We start from the raw sequence: 22,440 nt of genomic DNA, 5'->3' as shown, positions 1-22,440 counted from the left end.
CAGTCCTGCAGGCATTTTTTAATTGGCAGAGTGAGAATCATTTCTATCCTTTTTCATTGCTGCAGTTTGACCAGAAGGGCCTTTCTAACCAGCAGAGCAACCCAAGGATGGAGCAGGCAACTCAAAGAGTGGTGTACTCGCATCCCCAGGGGTGTGTGTAAGTGGAACAAAACAATCTGGCAGCTGTAATAAAGGAGGGAATGTTAATATCAGCCAGGATTTGGGACTCTGAAGTTGGATTAGATAATTCCCAAGGCTCCTTTCTGTTGTTTTTTCAAGTGTTCTCAGTTGTCCATATTTTCTGGATTAAAGAAAAGGCCATAACCAGCCCCATGAAATGTATCAAGTGAGCTTCTCGGTGTCCATGGCACCTCTGTCCAGCTCCAGGTCACAGCTCAGTTGCACCTGAGTTGTTGGATGGTTGTTTCATTAAGTAGTGAATCTGATCATCTTCTCCTCAGATTGATAATACATGGTCAGAGTAAAGGCTGAGGGAGCAAGAGGTGTCATACACCCCTGAAGGGCACATCAGTGTTTGTGTCCTTTGGGCAGGGCAGTCACACATTTAATTCAAAATATGCCTATCGTTTTAACCCACCAATACTATATCTCCACATCCAGCCTGAAGAATACTCCTCCCTCTCCAGCAAAGCCCACTCCTGCATTGTGTATGACAGGGAAAACTGGAAGCAAATGAAATTATCTGTCTCTACTAGGACATCCCATGAAGCAGTTAGAAGGAATGAGGTAGTTCTCCATGTGCTGACCTGGAAAGATTCCAGAAAACATTAAATGAAAAAGATAAGTTACAGAACAGTAAGTACAGTATGAATCCATTAAAGGAAAAAATGAAAAATAAGAAAAATCTGTATATTTTTGTTACATATTGCATAGAAAAAAAAATCCACAGGAACACATCCTGTTGGCCATGGTGGTTTCTTCTGTGGAAAGTGGGTAGGAATGAGGATAAATGATGTGAAGGGAGACTTTTAATTTATTTCATCTGCTTTAGTATCATTAGAATTGCTAATAATGAGATTATATTTACTCACACGTTTTCAAGCATGTCTGAAGTGGGGCAAGAGTTCTTCCCAATGGCCTCTCCCTGGCCCTACTGCCTGAGTCCGCTGCTCCACTTCAGTCTCCCCGCAAGAGGCTCCTAAGTGTCTTATACACACTGTCAAGGTCACCTCTTAATTTGTTATGCCATCCCAAGCAAGCTAGTGATAGACTCAGTGCAGGCTCTGGAGGCCTTAAAGGTCACGGAGCCTAAGCCTCCCCCAGCAACATCTAGGAGACCCTGATGGGATGCAGTCTGCCATCTCTTCACACACCTCCAGGGACAAGCAGTCCACTGCCTCGCCAGCCACTGTTGATGGCTAGATGGCAATCTGCACGCCAAGCCAAGTCTACCTTATGAGCTCTTTCAGAGGCACTCAGCTGAAGTGGGAACTAGCCAGGCTCTGGGGTAAACTGTGCAGATCCTTTCTGCAACTGACTAGCTCTGTGATTGGAGGGAAATTTCTTAATATCTCTGCTTATCTTGTCTCTTGTTTGTAAGATGAAAGTTATAAGAATACTACATATTCCATTGGTTTATAGGGAAGAGAAATTGACTTAGCTTATGTAAAGTGCTTATGCCATGCCTAGGACATAATGATCCCTAGATAATAAGAGACCATAGTCCTGACTCTGTCCACAAGGCCCCCTCTCTCATCTATGAAGTGATTGACATTCTTCTAGTCTCAGAGTCCCTGGAGAAAGGAAGGGCTTGAGAAGGTAGTAAGTAGGAACCTTCTTAAGATGTATGCACATTTTCTATTTTAATGTAAAAATGTGGTTTGGGTCAGAGATTAACACTCCAGGCAGACAGGCTGTGATTATCTAATGTCCCCTCTGGCACACACCTGACATGTCTGCATGTATTCCAGGGCTGTCGGAGAAGGTGATGCTGGAGCATCCTCTGAAGTCCTTCCAGCTCCAGCTTCAGCTCTAGCCTTGGCTCTCATTTAAGCAGAGAAAGCACAGCCTGGCTTCCATATACACACAGGCTCAGTTTACTCATCCCCAAGTCCAGGGTTGCCTATTCTTGCCTGCCCTGCCGATCTCCCGGGGAAGGTGGGGCAGTCGAAAGGGGCAGTTTGCATCTGAGTGCTTCGTGCTCTCATCCAGGCAGCACGATGTGTCAGCTTTGCCGAAGCAGCCCCTGCAGTCACTGGCAGTCCCTCCACTTGGGACACTGGTGCTTTAAAGACTAGTCCATCCTGCTTTCTAGCAGAGCTTGCCTGACAAGTGACAGCAAGGAGAGCCAGGCTTCCTGCTTAGTGGGGTGGGCGGGGGACATGCCAGTTCCTTACTGGGGTCTCAGACAGTCTGTATCATCTGCCAGACCAAGCCGGCCAGAGCCCAGGACTGTGCTGGGTCCTTCGAGGACAGCGCTGAGCTCTTCCCAGCACGATCAGAAGCCTTGCCAGAGGGGGCTGATGGAATCTTACTGTCCTCCCTCTGCCTGCCCTGGTCTGCAATTCCGGCTCTGTCTGAACCTACACAAGCTCCAGTGAACTCAGGATACCTGGGAGGAGTTCTCTATCAACAGTCTCAACTGCAGTTCCACACTTGTCCTTTTGGATATTGGCCTGATGTATCTTCTCAACCTCCCCAAGTTCCTGTGCACTAGTTCAATGCCTTGACCTTGCCCTAGAGACACAGGGTACTATGTGCTCTCTAAGGGCTCACAGTCTAGGTTAGCAACCATCCAACAGAATTTTTTGTTGATGGAAGTGTTCTGTATCTGCACCAATATGGCAACCACTAGCCAGTGGCTCTTGCACACTTGAAATAGAAATATGCATTAAATAGAAAATGTGCATACTTCTTAAGAAGCTTCCTACTTACTGCCTTTCTCAAGCCCTTCCTTTCTCCAGGGACTCTGAGACTAGAACTGAATTTTAAATTTTATTTCACTTTTAATTGAAGTATAGTTGCTTTACAATATTATAGTTTCAGATGTACTGTGATTCAGAATTTTTACAGATTATATCCCATTATAAGTTATTACAAGATAATGTCTATAATTCCCTATGCTCTACAAGATGTCCTTGTTGCTTATCTATTTTATATGCGGTGGTTTGTAGCTCTTAATCCCCTATCTATATACTGCCACTCCCCACTTCTCTATCCCCTCGGGTAACCACTAGTTTGTTTTCTATATCTGTGAGCCTGTTCCTATTTTACTGTATATATTCATTTGTATTTTTTTAGATTCCATATAAAATTTATTTAAAAAATTTTTTAATCAAAAATGAGCAGAGAATCTGGATAGTTTCCCATGGAAGACATACAGATGACCAACAGGTACATAAAGAGTTGCACAAAATCACTAATCATCAGGGAAATACAAATCAAACCACAATGAGCTATCACCTCACACCTGTTAGAATGGCTATTATCAAAAAGATAAGAATTAACAAGTTTTGGAGAGGATATGGAAAAAGGGAACCCTTGGGCACCATTGGTGGCAATTACAATTGGTGCAGCCACTATGGAAAATAGTATGGCTGTTCCTCAAAAAATTAAAAGTAGAACCATCATACAATCCAGCAACTTCACTTCTGGGTGTTTATCCAAAGAAAATGAAAACACTAATTTGAAAAGATATGTATCCCTATTCACTACACCAGTATTTACAATAGCCAAAACATGGAAACAACCAAAGTGTGCGTTGCTGGGTGAATAGATAAAGTAAATGTGGTATATCGAATAGGATATTATTTAGTCATAAAAAGAATGAATTTTTGCCATTAGTGACAGTGTGGATGGACCTAGAGGATATTGTGTGAAGTGAATTCAGAGAAATATAGATACCATATCCTCTCATTTGTGGAATCTAAGGAAAAAAAAAAGATAACAGAGAACAGATTGGTGGTTGCTAGAGGCAGCGGGTAAGGGGTGGGTGAAATGGGTGAAAGATGTCAAAAGGTACAAACTTCCATTAATAAGGTGGGAGGGGGGTTCAGGATGGAGGAACACATAACACCCATGGTAGATTCAAGTCAATGTATGGCAAAACCAACACAGTATTGTAAAGTAAATTAATTAATTTTTAAAAAGTAATGCATGGAGGTGTAATGTATGATGATTATAGTTAATAATATTATATTGCATGTTTTAAGGTTTCTAAGATAGTACTTTTTTTTTTTGGTTGTGTGGTTTGTGGGATCTCAGTTTCCTAATCAGGGACTGAACCTGGGCCATAGCAGTGAAAATCCAGAATCCTAATCACTGGGCCACCAGGGAACTCCCAAGACTAAATCTTAAAAGTTCTCATAATAAGAAACTATGTATGTAACTATGTATGGGGATGGATGTTAACTAGACTTAGTGTAGTAATCATTTCACAGTGTATATAAATATCAAATCATTATACTATATGTCTGAAACTAATGTTATGTCATTTAAAAAAAGATTTAAAGAGCCCTATGCAGCTGGTGACTGCTCTACTGAACAACACAGGTCTAGTGGGAGAGACAGTTATGAAGGCAGGTGACCCAATAATGCAGATTGACTGGGCTGGGGGTAGAGAGGGACATAACAATGCTTGAGTGTCAAGTAGGGAAAGATGGTTTCCCGAGGTAAAGATCAGGAAGGCCTCATCAGGGAGGGGGGCATTTCCGGTAGCTATTAAAACATTGATGCTGGGAAAGAAGAAGGCAGGAGGAGAAGGGGATGACAGAGGATGAGATAGTTGGATGGCATCACCGACTCAATGGAAATGAGTTTGAGCAAACTCTGGGAGATGGTGAAGGACAGGGAAGCCTGGTGTGCTGCAGTCTATGGGGTCACAAAGAGTCAGACACATATGAGCAACTGAACAACAACAAATTAAAGCACTACGACACATCACCAGGAGGGTGAGGGAGGGTAGGAGCATTCCACATGGAGGCAAGAGGACACACGAACCTTTAGAATGGACCTCTGCCTGCATCAGGCATCAGGTCCCAGACTCTCCATCCCTGGGGTAACCAGCCTGAGGACAGATTAAGAGAGGAAAGGAAAGCGAAGGGCTTCCCTGGTGGCTCAGAGGTTAAAGCGTCTGACTCCAATGCAGGAGACCCGGGTTCGATCCCTGGGTCGGGAAGATCCCCTGGAGAAGGAAATGGCAACCCACTCCAGTATTCTTGCCTGGAGAATCTCATGGACAGAGGATCCTGGTAGGCTATAATCCACGGGGTCGCAAAGAGTTGGATATGACTGAGTGACTTCACTTTCACTTTCAAGGAAGGCGAGGACAGAACTGTGCAGGGCCTGAGTGCCAGGCTGCAGAGAAGGCAGGGCTTATCCGGTATGGTTATTGAATGAACTGAGACCCTACAGGTAGGGCACAGGGCATTGGGAACATAGTAAACTCTCAATAAATGGCAGCAGTTATCAGCTGTGAGGAGTCATTGGTGGCACTTCTGTGTTTGTTTGCTGCTTCTCTAGGTCAGTTTGGGAGTATTGCCCTCTTAGCTGTATTAAGTCTTCTGATCCATGGATATAGGATGTTTTTACATTTATTCAGGTTCTCCTTAATGTACAGTGCTCTTTTATAGTTTTCAGCATGCAAGTCTTTGTTTCTTTATTGAATTTATTCCTAAGTGTTTTAATGTTATTGTAAATGAAATTATTGCCTTAATTTCACTTTGAGGTGGTGGTTCATGCTGGTGTGTAGAAACACAGATGGGTTTTGAATAGCTTGCTGAACCTGGTGATCAGCTCTAATAATTGCTTTTTGTGGATTCCTTGGGGTTTTCTAGATACAGTACTGTGTCACCTGCAAATAGAAATAGTTTTGCTTCTTCCTTCTCTATATGGCAGCTTTTCTTTCTTTTTCTTACTTAATTGTCCTCCAGACAATGTTGGTGAAAGCGGACATTTTTTGGTTTGTTCTTGTTTTGAGGGGGAATGTCTTTAATCATTAAATAATACTATGTTAGCTTTCCTTCCGTGTCTTTTTAAACCTTTTTAAGATTATGTTTACTCTTTAATATCTTATTATACATGGTAACAGAAAACTCAATACAAAAAGAAAACAAAAACTCTTCTTGAAAAGAGATCTCTTTAAGTAAGCTTATCACCATACTTTTGCATATGTATATGTGTGGGAAATATAGTTAACTTTACATAATAAGTACAACCCATCTTGTCACTAGGCTTCGTCTATTCAATATTGTGTCACAGCATCTTTCCAGGCTTGGGCCCAGTCACATTGTTACTGTACAGCTGCCCATGTTCTACTGTAAAGCTTAACCATCTTTTATTTGAGAAACTGCCTCTTGATGAATGTTTGTTTCCCTTTTATTCCCACTATTATAAACAAGAAGGATGAATATCCACATCATATCCTTCCCAACACTGTGTATTGTCATGTTTTCCTTTCCATCTTTGTCAGATGATCACTATGGATCTGGGGTTAGAGAACTAGCATAATCAGAGTGAGGCTTTAGGAAGCTAACTGTAGCAGTCCCAATCTTTTGTGTGACCTTAGACAAATCCTCTTCCCTCCCTGGGCCTGTTTCTTCATTTGTAAATTGAAGAGATTTATAAATCTCTAGGGTTGGTTAGCCAACCTGACTTTGCCTTGAAATCACCTGGGGAGTTTTAAAAACCATGGACACCCGAGTACCGAGTACCGAGTACCGCAGCCAGTGATTTAATTAGTATGAGGGATAGCCTGGGTTGTGGGATTTTTAAATCTCCTTGAGACTAAACGATATGAAAGTCCTTCCTGCTCAGATAGTCCAAGAAGGCTGCTGTGGGGCAGCGGAAAGATCTCTTCTTCAGCAACACTAGGCTTGAATCCCAGCTCATTGGCTCCTGGCTGCCTGACCTTTCAACTTCTCTACACTTCCGGCTTCCGGTTGTCCTGCTCTTGGAGTGGGCTCGGGCAGGGAAGTACTAAAATCCCAGCCCAGCGCTGAGGGTTTCTGCGGGTAGAGAAGACTTAGGTGCCGCACAAGTGAGCAAGAAGTGACTGTTTTTTCTTTCTTTTTTAAATCAAAGAGCCAGCCTCTGGGCAACAAAGTGGAAATGGAGATTGTGAGCATGTTGGAAAAAAATGCTACACTCCTCAAATTCGGCTACCACTTCACCCAGCAGGGACCCCGGCTGCGAGCGTCCAACGCCATGATGAACAACAACGACCTTGGTGAGTGGACCTAAGCCCCCTAGCCGCCGCCTGTCATTCTTCGTACCGGTCGGAGGAGATATGGCAGGGAAAACTCCACTGTTGCTTTGCCCAAGGCAGGCCTCTTCCTGGGCCTGACTCTGTTTTCATACTAATCCCATACTCTTGTTTTCGGTGTTTGCGTCTTGCTTCCCCCCGGAACCTTCCCCAGACTGCCAGAGCCCTGCCTGCAGACGCCGAGGCCAGGCCCTCCTCCCCAAAGGTAGCTCAGCTCAGCACAGGACTAAGCCCAGAGCGCACCCTCAGCCTGTTAGCCTAGTGAGTGAAACGTAGGCGGCACAAAGCCAACACTGAGTCTCTTCCTCTTCTGATACCTTTTTTGGAGCCCAGTTCAGTTCAGTTCAGTTGCTCAGTCGTGTCCAAGCCCAGAATCCTCTCCAAATCATACAGTCTGGCCCAAGCCCCAGATCCCAAAGCAAACAATCAGCCTTACTACCCACACCTGAAGCCTGGGCGATTTCATATTGCTTTTAAAGTAAAGGTTGAAAATGTTGACTTCATAGTAAAGTATAACAGGTTACATTCATTTAATTATTACAGGCATAGTTTGTATTTTTTACTAAAAAAATAAAAAGAAAATGTCACACTCTTTCTTAGTAAATATTGAATAGAAGTACAAGTCAGTTGAGCAAAAAGAAAGACCAATCACCCACTTAGTTCCAGATGCTAATTGTTCTCAAGCTCTGTGGGTAGTTGTTTCTCCTGTATTTTCCTGCTGCCTGCTTGAAGAACTTGATAGTGTCCAAAGAGGAGTATGTTTGATGAGGCTATAGGAAAATAAGAGGGGGGAGAAAAGAAAAAACAAGAAAAGGAGTGGGCCTGTTAACTTAATTGATCATTATATTCAACTAGTTACCTAGACTCAAAGGCAGGAGGAAGACAAGCAAGTTATACTATTCTTAGAAGGAAACAATGAATTTTTTAAAAAGAAGAAAGCTTCTTTCTGAGATTGAATTATGAGCTAACTGTTTTTAAAGGATGATGTGTTCAGTGAGTTTTTCATCAAATTTGAACCTGCTCGAAATGTGTTTCTTTTTGTTTAGTTTTTGTTTCTGACACTCACTAAAATGCAAGGAGCTTAACACTAAAGCACATCTCAGAGTTCAGGTGTGTCACTTCCTGGTGATGAATCTGAAGCTAGGTTAATACACGAAAGGCCTAGAAGAATGGGGGTGAGTGTGTAGGTGTGTATGCAGGAGGCAGGTACTCACAGAACCTGTGCTTAGAGAGCCACAGAGCTACTCAATTCAACAAATATTTGTCAAAGACCTATCGTGCACTGGGTGTTGAAGGTGATAGGTTCATGTTCTTAAGAAGCTATTTATTCATTTCTTACCCTAGCTGTTACTTTTTTCTAGAGCTGCAGATCTAGAAAAGTCCATCAAACAAAAACCCACACCAAGTGTCCTGGTTTGTGAAGTGTCCTTATTTGCAATAAAACATGAGCAAACGCAAACCACTAAGAATTATAATTATCATGGTGTAACAGAGGTTATTGTTAAATTGCTTAGTTGTGTTTGACCCTTTGTGACCCCATGGACTGCAGCATGCCAGGCTTCCATGTCCTTCACTATCTCCTGGAGTTTGCTCAAACTCATGTCCATTGAGTTGATTCAACTATCTCATCCTCTGTCACCCCCCTTCTCAGTGATAGCTACACTGAATTGTTGAGGACAGCCCATAACCTAGACTCTGTTGGCTGCAGAACCAGCACTAAAAAGCCTTGAGTTCTATTCTGATATGCAGGAACCTCACTTTAAAAAAAAAAAAAAATCTCAGATTAAATGTCTTATGTGTTCCTCAGTGCCTGTCTCAGGGCTAATTGAGCTTTGGTCTTCCAGTGGCAAGATGGCTTAGAGGACTTCTTTCTAGGATTAGAAGTTTCCAGATGAGTCAGGAGTGCTGTAGGGGGGACCCCGGTATCAGCTGAAGGCTAGAGGAAATGGCCCTTGAGGACACTATGTCCTGAGAGTCTGTGTTCCAAAATCCAGGCCCAGTTCCTATCACCAGGGACTTGGTGAGGTCATGGCAGGAGCCTTGCGTGCCATTGCTGGACAGGACTTCAGGCTCCTCCTTCCGTCCTCTTCTGGAGGAACTGAGGCCTGGGAGGGACTGCACTTCTAGGCAGTGGCTCGGTCACGTCACACCTTTTTTAGTTACAGTGTCACACCTGAGTTACAGTGAGTACTTTGTTAGCACCTTTTGGGTGCCCAGGGCTGTGCGAGGTGACATAAGCGGTAGCAGAAAGCCAGTTCCCTGACTCAAAAACCTTTACAACCTCTTAGTGGAGAAAAAGACTCAAAGTCAGATCCCTAGATTCAGGAAGGCCTACAGACTGTATGCAGACAAAACAAGCAGATAATTTGTGAGGACAGAGGCCAGTTTAAGCCATGCCTCCTGGTGAGGGTGGGCTTGAGTCAGCCTTGTGAAGAAGAGGGAGGTTGGCAGGAGTTCCTGGTGGGGTTGCTGGCAACGGCAGGGTGATAGGACCCAGTATGCAGGATAGGAGAGACAGGAGGTTCTGAAAGGAGGGAGGAACTGTAATAGGAGAAGCAGGAGGCCACAGAGAAGGAAGGGAAGGGCATTGCCAGCAGAGGGAACAGCATGGGCAAAGGCAGGGACGATGACCAGGCACATGGGTTGTTCATGGGAGTGGGGCTGAGGGGGTAGGTATGGGAGGCTGTGAGCCAAAGGCCTTTAGTGCTGAGCTCAGGACTTTGGTGAGGAAATCAGGTGGGTAGTGGGACAGTGGCAGTTTCCTAGGTGGGAATGACAGGGTATTAAAGTGGGTTCCCCCTGAGACCTGTGCAGCGGTTCCATTGGGTTTTCCCACAAAAGGAATTAGAGCAGAATGATCTAAGTGACTGCACACAACAGAGTACCAGTTGGTGAAGTAGGATTTTTAGCTTTAAGAGCAAATTGTGCCTGTCTGCTAACTTTTTGTGAAAGAAACACTTCCAATTCTGATGGTGCATCAGTGTCCTCCTCTAAAAGAAATTGACTGTCTTTGCAACATGTTTTTCTCATCCTGCTCCTGATGCTCTGATGAAGCCAATAGGCTTTTGCATTTCCCAGCTGAACCCGTTTGTCATTAGAGCCCAGCCACGGTGGTTGTGACTCGTCTGCTGCTGCAGTCCGGCGGCAGGTAGCAAGCTCTAGATGGAAGGGAACAGGCCTCTTCGGCTTCCTTCTCTCTCCAACCAACCTCTGAGCTGGCTCCTGGCCATGGGCCAGGTCTGCAGGGCCTAGGCTTTGCTTGCCTGCAAGGCAGGTGGGCTCCTCGGGAGACATGTAGTCCTCAAGCCCATGGGTCAGCCAGTGGCTCTGCAGACAAGCAGCCTGCCCAGGACCCATCCTGACTGGCATGTCTTTGGTCCTTCCCGCCCTGGGCTCTTAGCAGTGTTCCATGGGAGAGAGCAAGGCGTCAGGAAGGAGCCAAGGATCCCCATCTCTGCTTTCCCAAGGTGGTACCTCAGATGACTCCTGTCTCCACACTCTTTATAGCTGACAGCCAGGCTGCTGCTCAGGGTCCTGTAACTCTGCCACTGACACTCTCATCCCTTAATGAAATCTGAATTGCAGCCTCCAGGTTAAGACAGTTGTATGTTTTTGGAGGGGGTGGGGTGGGGAGAGAGGAACATGTTTGAAAGCAGAAAACATCCGTTTCTGGGAAAGTCACTCCTCTACTGTTTTCTCAAGGTAGACCCAACAGGCACCCAAGACACAGCACACACATGCCTCCCGAATCAGTTTCATCATCTCGGGAAAGAGCACTACTTTCCTCACCGTTTCAAGCCAGAAATCGGCCCCTCTGTCTGTGCTTCGCCAACCTGGCCAGCCACCTCCTCACCATCCATGTCTCCTGGGCCCTGGTCCAGCCCTCATCACCCGTACCCAGCATTCTGCAGTGTCCTCGGGCCCCTGCAGCTCCTCTAGGGCCGGCATCTCTCACAGTGCTCATCCCAAAGCTTATCCCACCACTCTGCTTAGAACCCTTCTTATGTTCCCACTGCTCTCAGGTTAAACTCCTTGACGTGGCTTACAGGTCCCTTTGCAATCATAGCTGATACTTACATGGCCATTACTGTGTGCCAAGCACTGCCCTAAACCCTTCAATCTTACTAACTCGTGTAACATTCCCAAAAACCAGGTGAGGCAGGTACTGTTGTCATCCCCATCCTACGGTAAGGAGATGGGGCCTAGAGAAGTAGTAAAGTTACCTGCTGTCAGTGGGCGGAAGTGGGACCGGATCTGGTAGTCGTTCTGGCCCCAGAACCTGTGCTGTCTGCTCTAGGCCAGGTGAGGCCCTGCCAGATTCATCTCCTGACACCCCAATAAGCCATCGCCTTGCCATATTGGTATCAACCAGTCCAGGAAGGCTGAGTGTCTCCCAGTGACCTAGGCAAAAGCTGCCCTTTGGGGAACTGTTACTCCTAATGCTCCCTGCACGTTCCCACCATCTACCCCTTTATTGTTTAAGATTCAGTGGAAACTTACCCACCATCCTTGGAAGATCTGACCACTTTGTTCACTGGGCCTCTCATACTTGATGAGCTCTACCAGCGTACTTGTAATATTTTATCTAATTTCTTGTAGATTTATCTTAGTCCCCTGTTACTTTATTTCTGATCCTTGTGCTTGACACATCACAGCACTCTTGTCATTGCTCCTGCATATAAATGTATATAAGACATGCCCCAAAGGCATGATGGAGGTATAAAGCTTGGCAAGTGGTGGAGGGAGTGTAAGATGCTGATGGGGATTGGTCCCGATGACTTGAGACGCTGGGAGGCTCTGACAGTGAAAGAGTCTCTGGCAGTTGTAATGACAAGCAATACAGAGGAGTCTGCTTTAATGGAAGGAAGAAGCAGGTTGATTTGAAGGAACCTGGAAGACCTGGCATCTGCTCCCAGTTGTGTCTTTTATTCACCATGACTTGAGGCAAGATACTTTTCCTCTCTTGGCCTCAAGTTTCTTCATTATTAAAATGGGGGAAAATAATTCCAAAGTGGTGCCTTTCTTTTCTCCCCATCCAGTTCCTGTAGAAGCCAGCGCCTGGGGAACCCTGTGCAGATGCAGCCCAGCATACTTACTGAGGGCATGTTGGGTTAGACCCCATGGGGTTCCTTTCTTACCTCAAGCCACGGACTGGGGCCTCAGGTTCGAGTCCTGGCTCTGCTACCTTGCCCTCAGGAACCCTGGCTCCCTTCTCTTCTCCAGGGGAAAGGAGCTGTCCCCTTGTGAGACCCAGATGAGACGTGTATGTGTACAGCCTGCATAGACAGGGCCTGATTGTACCGAGGGAGGCGCTGGACCGAGGCTTAAGATGAGTCACAGCCTTGGTTCTGTCTGGTGCCAGCTCTGTTGTTTTGTTCCCTGCCATAATTCCCTCATCCATGGCATGGCAGTGGTGACTGCACTGACACTCTGGAATTGTTGGAGGGGCTCCAGTGAGGGGCTGAGTGTAAATGGGGTGTAATGCTTACTCAGCTAACGTGGAGATGCTGCCAAGCCTGGTTTGTGTAAACCCTCTCATCACTCTGGGCAAACCTCTTCTGCTCTTTGGGCTTTGGTGGTTGTTCCCCCCACGTCTCCCTCCAAGCTGTTACACATTCTGATGGTCTCCAGGAATCTGGCCAGACACACTGTCTTCTCTCCAGGAGACAGCCCGCCGATTTGCGTTCATTGCTCTTTCCAGGGAGGTGCAGGGGAGAGGAGCAGCCCAGGCAAAAGCTAAACTCTAGGCCCCAGATGGGGCAAACTGTGTGTCTCCCCACCAGCTCCTAGCCACAACCAGAGTAACACACCTTCCTGGGTGGTTCTGCTTTGTACGCTCAGTGTCACACACAGGCCGATTCGGTTCTTGTTACAGCTTGTAAGCATCCATCTGAGATCTAAATTTGTTTAGCTCGGGAACTAGAAGGTGTCTGTGTAGACAAACTTTTTCCCTCTCACAATAGCATCCTGTCTCTGCCACACCTGCAGCCCCCTTGACTGCCACCCACTGGCTCTACAGCCTTTGACCTGCCTTTCTCTTGTAGCTGATGTGACTTGCTGCTTGGTTTTCATCTGCAGACACTGTTTTGTTTCAAACACTCTCCTTTATTACAACAAAGGGGACCCTTCCCCCTGGCCCCCACCATCACCGCCATCTCATAAGCTAATGACTCCGCCTGCAACCCCCTGGCTAATGCTTTCCTCTTTGGGACATTTAACTCCCCTGCTATGTGAACAGTGTTTGGACTTGATATTGTCTTGCCTCTGGGAAAATGTCAAGGTTAACCATAAGGGATACAGATAATGCAGAGTAATCTTCAGGGCAGATGCTGTTGTTTACACAGGCAGGCCAAGAACTCTGAGGAAGGGCCGAGGGAAACCTTACCAGCAGGTTAAGATTTCATTAAGATGGACTGAACTTAACCTCTGTCTGACCTGGAGTAAGGATCTTCAACCATGGGGCCTCTGTATACAAAGGATGACAGTAGAGTTGGATAAAGCGGGTTTTACACTTGTGTGGCCAGCGCTTCACAAGTACTTTTTGAACGAATCTACACCACTAGAGGCCCTCCTCTCAGTAAAGGCTCACAAGCTGTCCTTTAAAAACAGACTTCAGAGTGTGCTCAGCAAAGTTGTCAAGAAGCTTCCCGGCGCTTTCCAAGCCACGGTGGTGGTTCTGGGGCCCAGGGACAGCTGCTCACGTCTCATCTCCATTCCTTTCCAGTGAGGAAGAGGAGGCTGGCAGACCTGACCGGGCCCATCATTCCCAAGTGCCGGAGCGGCGTCTAGTGTGTGCAGGCGCTGACCACGCCTTTGAACTGGACGTGTTCTACTGATAAGCTGTGCTCTGCGGTGGGAACCAGAAGGCAGAATGCCAGCACAAACCCTGTTGTGGTTCAGTTCTTCATGCACTAAGGTTTTAGGTTAGCTAGTGGTTGTAGCTGAAAATTTTATAAACTATGGTTAATGTGAAGTTTTTCTTTAGTCACAGAAATTCAGTCTGTTTATTATTTAAAAACTAAGAAGCCCCTGAACCGACAGATCTTACTGAAGATGATGTTAGAGCAGCAGTGACTTAACCCCAGAAGTCCAGTTTCAGTGACCTTGGTATGTGGTGTTTCCGGTCTGCTTAAAATGTGTAACATGAACAAACAGCACCCTCTTCCACATGGTTGAAAAGCATTATAAAATATTTTATTACAAATTTTATCTTAGCTCTTTAACAAACAGATCATCATTCTTTATTAATCCTCCTTTAAATTTTAAGAACCTCAAGATTAAAGTTGCTAAATTGATTTCTGGATCAAGAACAGTTTTTGTTTTTGTTTTTTTAACCTCAAGAAAGACAAGCCCACAGAGCTTTGCCAGCAATCAAAGAATGATCCTTTTGCTGGTTACCAGGGAATGATAGAAAAAGCCAGTAATGAAAATTCATTTTAAAAATCATCCTTTTTGAAAAAACAAAAACCAATTCCAGGCAAAAGCATTTCCCTGGGTGTTCTTTATCAACATCTGGGATTTATTTACAGTACTGGAGTCAGAAGAATTGTTTCCTTACCGAACGCCAGCCTTACAATGGATGTGAAAACCTATGGCCAAATACTTGAAAACACTCATAATTGCACAGTCAGTAGTAGGCCAGTGCCTTACGTGAGGTGAATCACTATTGAGATGAATTTCCAGTCCATCATGGCTTATGCTTACAGACTTCAGGCACCGTCACATCACTTATTAGACAAGTCACCGCTGATCTCGCCTGTCAATGAAGCCTCTCAAGGGCAATGGTGAAGAAAATCTAGATATCTGAGAATTAGGAAACCTGGCCAAGCCACCCAAGATGGTGAATTCTGAAAATGTAATTTTGGCATCTCAGCCAGATCCCTTTTTAACATCACGTGCATCTCCTGGGATCCAGCAAAAATGTTAAGCCACACTGCCCTTGTGCCTTTTAATATACCACAGTGCCAGTTAAACTAGTATTTCTGTTGCTTGGGGAGTTATTTTTATGAGTGTTTCAGCAAATCTTAGAACAAAGGACAGGCCAAAGAGCAGACGAACATAGACCAAGCTGCGGAGCACTGAGCAGAGAGGCTTTTGATGAAAAAAGTCTTGCACACTGAACTGTAATGATGTGGACAGTACAGGGTAACCAGAGATGGAGCCAGGGCTCACCACCATGGAGGAGTGTCTGCTGAGACTGCAGATGGGCCCAGGAGTGGCTCCGTGCTGCAGGGACAGCCAGCCCCACTCGGCTTCTCCTTGAAACACAATTGCAGCTGTATTCTGCATCACTGGAAACTGCACTATACTATTAAATCTGTTGGTCTGTGGATGGCTGTGCATGTGTTTCTTGGGTCTTGTGCCTGACGTGTTGGCCGGAGGCTGGGAAACCACCACAGCAGTGCTCAGTAACCTCACGCAGGATGTCTTATGTTCTGAGGTGTTTACCTAAAAACTGCCGCCCAGATGTCAGTGTCATTGAGCTCATAAGGTGGTACTCTCAAAGATGCTTAAGAGCTAGCAGTGTGGATGCTGAGAGCAGCAGAAACTATTACAGGGAAATCTCTCAAATCCATAAAAAGTGAAGATGGCCATATCTTTAAGACTGTCTCCTCCACCAGATGAGCTGTTCGTCTAGACTAGAGGTGGCAAGGTTTTTTTTTTTTTCTGTAAAGGGCCAGATAGTTCAGGCATATCTTGCTTTACTATGCTTTACAGATATTTCGGTTTTTACAAATTAAAGGTTTGTGACAACCCCACATTGTCAGATGACAGCATTTTTAGCAATACAAAATTTTAATTAGGTGATATACATTGTTTCTTTAGACACAATACTATTGTACACTTAATAGTCTACAGCATAATGTAAGCATACCTTTTATATATAATAAGAAACTAAAAAGTTCATGTAACTCATTTTGATGTGGTGGTTTGGAACTGAATCTGTATCTCCGAGGTACACCTGTAAACACTGTAGGCTTTGCAGGCCATGTCTTTCTTGTAAATGCTTAATTCTGTCAAAGATGATATGTAAGTGAATGGCTGTGGCTAGTCCAATAAAACTTTATTTACAGAAAGAGGTGGGCCACGTGCTGCAGTTGGCAGATCCTGGTCCAGTGCTCTGAGGCTAGCAGGGAAAAGAGGAGGGTAGGGGTGGATGGTGGATCGACCTAAGAGACCCAGTTCTGAGAAGTCCACTTTTAGGGCGACACAGCTTTCATTTTTGCCATCAGGACAAAATGTGCAAATCAGACAGGTGTGCTGATAAAATGACTACCGCCAGCCCTGTGCAGAAGGGGCAGGTCAGGTCACCAGGTTCAAGGCTCTCTGCCTTAGGAACTTTGGGATCCCACAAAGCTCACTTTTTCTGTGCCCTAGCACCTTCTGAGCCAGAATGTCTCTGGTAAGAGGTCAGCACCCAAATCCCTCTTCCCTCTCTTGTGGAGGGCAGGTGCTACCATGGTGACTAGCTGACCATGGTGGCTCTGGCAGCTCTGAAGGTCCCTGTGTCTTTGTTAGTGCAGCCCTAATGTTCTCCAATACGTGGCGGCCCCAGACCTAGCTGTGTGAATGCCTGGGGGAACACAGAGGGGCCGCTCCCATCAACATCCAGCCTGGGCCCCAGGCTCGAGAGAAGAGGCTCCTGCTGCGAGAGGCCCCCGCTGTGAGAGCTCCCTCGGTACACGTGGCCTTCGGGCTGTACACTCGCATTCCTCTTTAAAGCTGCTCTGGGCTGGGCTTGCAGCCTGTCTGTTCCCTTTGTCTTGACACGTGGCACAACAGGCTGTGAATCCTCGTTCTTGGCAGGCAGGGCAGGTCAGGACGAGCTGGCGGCACTGGGGAGTGCAGCAGAGTTTATAGTGGTCCCATGGGACCCCACAGTAGGAACATTCTGGGAAGAAAGAAAAGCCTTGTTATAAGAACACAAGCACACATGCGTGAACACACACCGTGTAGGCAGGCACTTCTCCAGTCCCTAAGCCCAGCCCTTTGCTCATCAGCATCTGATTATCCTTTCGGGCCTGGGGAAGGTTTCTAAACAGTGTAAATCTCTTGTCTTCTAACTGACAAGGTCCCCCACCATCCCCCCTTTTTGGGGTTAGGTTGCTTCTAGGATTTGTCTTTTGATTCTAGCATTCATGGACCCATTTTTCTTTTCCCCATTTAGAAAACAGGTAGTAACGTTTTTCTGTTTCATCAACTAGTCCCAAGCTGGCCAACACCCTTTGTTGGCTTTTTTCCTTAACACCATTCCCTTTTGCACCAAGACACAACACGCCTGAATACAGGTGACTGCACATCGAAATTCTGCAGTCCACACCCGTCTCCCCAGGCCTGTGGATCTGCTCTTGCCAGGGCACACTCAGCCACACGAGTCCTAAAGCTCATGTATCTACTTTCTCAGCCTCTTTTCCCTGCTGACTTCCTATTACCACTGATAACATCATTCTTCAAGTCTCCTTACCCAGCTTATCTAAGCTACCTTTGGGCCCTCTCTCCCCCCTTTTTTCTCCCCCCTTTTTTCTCCCTCTAGCGCCATTAGAGATCTGAAGTTGCTTCCAATAAGACAAAACAAGACCATTAAAATGAATAAAAAGATCAAGAAGAAAGGGGAGAGGAAATCAAACTCCCATCTTATTTATTATCCAGGTATTAATTCAATCTCAGTCCCTGGTCAAAGAAGCTCTAAAAAATTCTGACAGTCACTAGGGTTGTCTGCTTATGACCTTTCCATTCAGAACAGTGGCATCCAGAATGAAGATCTATTTGCTTAAAGATTAATTTCATCTTCCTCCTCCTGACTGCTTTCATCTGGTACCGCATGTCATTGTGGATTCCAAACTACAGTCTGAACGCAGGCTCCCTGCAGCCACTCTGCCTCTGGCCCTGGGCTCAGCTCCCACCCTGGAATGCCCCACCCACCACTCTAAACATGCATAACACATGTGTCCACACACCATCTAACTAGGGGTTCTTTTATTTGTGCCATGAATGCAGAAAATAAAATACATAAGATCACAAAGGAAACCAACTATGCAGAAATACAAAAGAACAATATTCTTCAAAGTCTGGGATACAGTATGGTATTTCACACATAAAATAATAATATTTAGTGATGGGCCTAATAACTTTCCATTTTGAAGCAATGATGCACGTAAATGCTATTTTGAAATATTCACAGCAGCTGTAATAATGAAAATACTGTGATTTCTATTGATGACAAAGTCACAAGTACATCCAATACACCCGATTTGCTTCTTACATTCATAATTGAAGTGCTATATTTAGTGAGGGGTTATGAAACCAAAGATGAAGTTATTTTCCAGTCCAAATTCATAGGCCCCTTTAGTATAATATTACCAACTCCAGGTTAAGACCCTAGATTTAGCCTGTTGGTTCAACTCTTAGCAAGTGGACAGAGTGAGTGAGGTTATTCCCATTTTAAAGGACTTGTTCAACTAGTAATCAACAGAGTCAGATCCTAGCCCAGGCCTCCTAACGGTCAGGGTTCTGCCTGCTCCACCACTGCATCCCCAGCTCTGGTGGGAAACAGTGGTGCTGGGCAGTCCTTTTCCCTTGCTTTATTCGTCACGTACTCAGTACTGGCCTGCCTTCCAGAAGGTTAATCAGAGGGTGTGCCTGCTCAGGAGCTGCGGTTCCAAGCCAGTGCTGACCTACCTGACACTATGTCATTGTTGAAGGATAAGGCATAACGCTCATCGAAAACAAACAACTTCCCTTTGTAAAAACCATCAGGAAACTCTTCCAGGTACTTGTGGATTCCACCCTTGAGCTGGAACACTTCTTTGCACACTCCCTGTGTGTGGAAACACAAGAGGAAATTTGAGGAGACTAGCAAAGAGCAGTAGGAAGCTCCACAGAGAAGCGACATGTGGTAGGAATGCCAGAACGGGGGTCCTGGTTCCCTTGTGGGACACTGAAGAACTGCTGACCAAGGGGGGCGAGGAACCAACTGGCCAGACCTTGCCCGCTAGGGGGATGGCTGAGGACAGCAGTTAGGGCCTTCACTCTTGAGATCTTGGGAAGCCCAACTATTTTTGTGGCTCCCTAAATATAGGTGGACACCTGTTGGGACATGTAATGTTACTGAATTTGCTCTTCTCAGGATCAAGCAAAAGGATTAGGAAAAGGGAGATGTCAATTAATCTTTCCCTTTTGTACTTGATGAGTCTCTAAGACTGATGAGTGCTTTTCACATCTTGAGATTTAAGAACTTCAGACTTTATACTTAGAAACTCTATGCTGGAACCATACAAGGGGACAATAAATCCTGCTGGCTGGGGGTGGGAGCTTCCTTCGCCTCCATGCCTGCAGTGCCCTAAGGTTGCAAACTCACCTTGGTTTTCAGGTAGGCTGAACCCCGCTCACAACGGATGCCCCCAGTGCAATACATCAGCACCCGCTTCTCTTTGAAAAGTTCTAGATTTTCATCAACGTAGCTAGGGAAATAACTAAATTTCCTGATGTCTGGGGCTAAGCAGCCCTGGAATCGTCCCTATAATATAGAAGCAGCAGAAATAAAATTATCAGAAAAACATACCTGGTAAGAACAAAGATTCTTTCTGTGTCAACCACCACTCCTCAGCCTTGCCTTGGCAAGGAAGCACTTGCTCGCTGCTGTTTTCATCCCATACTCTGATCTTTCAAACTTCAAGAGCTAAAACTTAGAAACAAGGCTGGGTGGGCTGTGTGTTACCCATTCAGAGACCTTGGGGAACTGGAGAGGTTGCCCAAGGCAAACTTGACAAGATCCTGACATGTGTCTAGGGGTAGGCATATAGGAGACAGTTCATTTTGTGCAAGATGTCTTTAATCCGTATTTTCTTAGCCTTTCTCACCAGATTCTGGGTTCAAAGGCTCGGGTTTTCTCTGCTAGCGGCGGGAGGAGAGCCACTGACTGGGCCACAGGTGGGCACACAGTGTCCCCTTCAGAAACATGCTGTGCTGCAGGAACTCAGTTGTGGTTTTCTTACTTACTATTTTGCTTTCATAGAAGTTTCTGCAGTCCAATAGGATAGTATCACTTTCTTCTTGATTTGCCTGAGACAGAAACTTTTCTACTTCTTTATGAAATTCACCTGGGGATAAATGGATTCCTAAAACCAAACAAAAAACTGGTTAAAAATAAAACCAAATCACACAGGGCCCAGCCCAATGATTTCCATTTGTTCCTCCCCACCTAAACAGTTCCTCTTCATAGTTACAATTATGTCTGAAAATAATGCTATCTGATCAGTATAATGACAGAATTTAGTAATTCCATGTCCTCATTCTCCCTCCTAAGATGAGTGCTGTAGAGACCTGGCAGTTTAGAAATAATTAGCCAAAGAATTCTGCATTCTCATACTTGGCCTAACCCAATGATAAAAGCCAGACTGTAGAGATGTAAACTGCCATAGGGGTTTGCTGGTCCATGTTATGGCCAGTGTTCAATTGTTCCTGTATATGGAGGGGCCTGGACGTGTATATGCTTGACTACAGGCTTTAGAAACTGTTCTATACCGACATCAAGTCCAAGGTTAAGAACCTCAGGCAGGTGTGAGCATATGGTTAAGGAACAAGGTTTGAATAAGTCTCTAAAAAATATAACAGAGAAGAATGTGTCTAAGTTTGTGTGCGTGAGTCAAGGAGAAAAGGGGTTGACAGCAGGAATGAAATCTGAGAAAGAAGCAAGAGAGAAAAGATGAAAGGCCAGAAGAAGGAGAGAAAGGAGATGAAGTAAAATACAAGGAGACTAAGAACAAAGAACCTGTCTGCTGGGGCCTTTTGCCTTCTCTACGCTCCAGGGGAGAAATATTCCTATACCTTTAGGGGTCCAGACATCTCAGTAGCTTGTGAAGAACTTTTGGTGAATCTGGCAGGGGAGCAACCACACCTCATGGGTGGGGGCTCTGATGCGTCAGTTACCACTCATGATGGATCCCGACAGCCCCGTGAAGCTGCTGGGCACCAGATGGGGTTAGAGACCCAGAGCTAGATTCCTGCCTGCCCATCTGAGGACTGCAGGGAAGAATGTAACAAGGCCGGATTTTATATGTGATTGTCACATAATTACACAGTCACCAAAACAGTGGGGTGGAAAGGGAGGTTCAAAACTGTGATGACAAGCATGGAAATCTGTTGAGCCTTCCCCTTACAGGGAGCTGCAGGGAACCAAACCTGTTCCTGCTGCTGCTATTACTGTGGCTACTCTCCTGGCCCTGTGGAGGCCTGATCAGTGACTCACATAGACCTGCTTAGAAGAAGTGCTTTCAAATAACGCAGCTCAAATGAAGGCCACACAGCACTACCTGGAGCCCATTCTCCCCTCACCTCCACGGCGAGGTCCTGTAGTGCCGACGAGGTCCTCCTGCCAAGGTGAGGACACTAAGCAGACACGGCCCTTTGGGGCCTTCTGTCCTCATAAATGTGTCTCCTTCCCCAGATGCTTGTATCTTACTCCCATTTCCCTCTGGTTTAACTCTTATCCTTTTTAAATATTTACATATTAAAAAATGAACATAGAGCTAGTCAGACCTATTTCCTGATGAAAGGAGACAATACTACCTATGAAGTAGACTTGGGGGAAAAAGGAAAAAAAAGAAAAATGGTAATCAAACCTGAATCTGATCAAGCCTCTAGATGTGAGCTGTCTAATATGGCAGCCACTAGCCAACATGTGGCTAACGGGCACTGGCAGTGTGGTTTGAGATGTGCTGTAATAAGGGTGCTGCTGCTGCTGCTGCTAAGTCGCTTCAGTAGTGTCGGACTCTGTGTGACCCCATAGACGGCAGCCCACCAGGCTCCCCCGTCTCTGGGATTCTCCAGGCAAGAACACTGGAGTGGGTTGCCATTTCCTTCTCCAGTGCATGAAAGTGAAAAGTGAAAGAGAAGTCGCTCAGTCGTGTCCGACTCTTCGAGACCCCATGGACTGTAGCCTACCAGGCTCCTCCGTCCATGAGATTTTCCAGGCAAGAGTACTGGAGTGGGGTGCCATTGCCTTCTCTGTAATAAGGGTGACATGTGCAGAATTTCAAGGACTTAGTATACCACAAAAGAAAAAAGTACCATCTCTCTTTGTTGTTACAGTTTGTATTTCTTTTTGGCAGTACTGGTCTGTGTTGCCGCGTGGGCTTTGCTCTAGCTGTGGTGAGCAGTGGCTACTCTCTAGGTGCGGCGTGCAGGCTTCTTGTGATTTCTGTTGTTCCAGAGCACAG

The 22,440-nt window shown here is 45.6% G+C and overlaps 2 protein-coding genes across 5 annotated transcripts in view; one reads left to right on the top strand and one right to left on the bottom strand.

Annotated features, from left to right (window-relative positions):
• The window catches only part of TMOD1 (tropomodulin 1), an 89,222-nt gene extending 73,670 nt beyond the window's left edge, over positions 1–15,552 (top strand). For all 3 annotated transcript variants that reach the window (XM_069576116.1, XM_069576117.1, XM_069576119.1), the window contains exons 9-10: positions 7,042–7,186; positions 13,947–15,552. In XM_069576116.1, the coding sequence (XP_069432217.1) occupies positions 7,042–7,186; positions 13,947–14,011 (210 nt within the window). In that variant the 3' untranslated portion in view covers positions 14,012–15,552. The remainder of the gene's footprint in view (positions 1–7,041; positions 7,187–13,946) is intronic.
• The window catches only part of TSTD2 (thiosulfate sulfurtransferase like domain containing 2), a 28,777-nt gene continuing 20,731 nt past the window's right edge, over positions 14,395–22,440 (bottom strand). For both annotated transcript variants that reach the window (XM_069576115.1, XM_069576114.1), the window contains exons 7-10: positions 20,222–20,340; positions 19,581–19,739; positions 18,902–19,040; positions 14,395–17,114 (exon numbers count right to left, since the gene is read on the bottom strand). In XM_069576115.1, the coding sequence (XP_069432216.1) occupies positions 16,825–17,114; positions 18,902–19,040; positions 19,581–19,739; positions 20,222–20,340 (707 nt within the window). In that variant the 3' untranslated portion in view covers positions 14,395–16,824. The remainder of the gene's footprint in view (positions 17,115–18,901; positions 19,041–19,580; positions 19,740–20,221; positions 20,341–22,440) is intronic.

The sequence above is a fragment of the Ovis canadensis genome, chromosome 2 (genome assembly GCF_042477335.2).
Source record: "Ovis canadensis isolate MfBH-ARS-UI-01 breed Bighorn chromosome 2, ARS-UI_OviCan_v2, whole genome shotgun sequence".
Lineage (NCBI taxonomy): Eukaryota > Metazoa > Chordata > Mammalia > Artiodactyla > Bovidae > Ovis > Ovis canadensis.
This window is presented reverse-complemented; position numbering and strand designations above follow the sequence as displayed.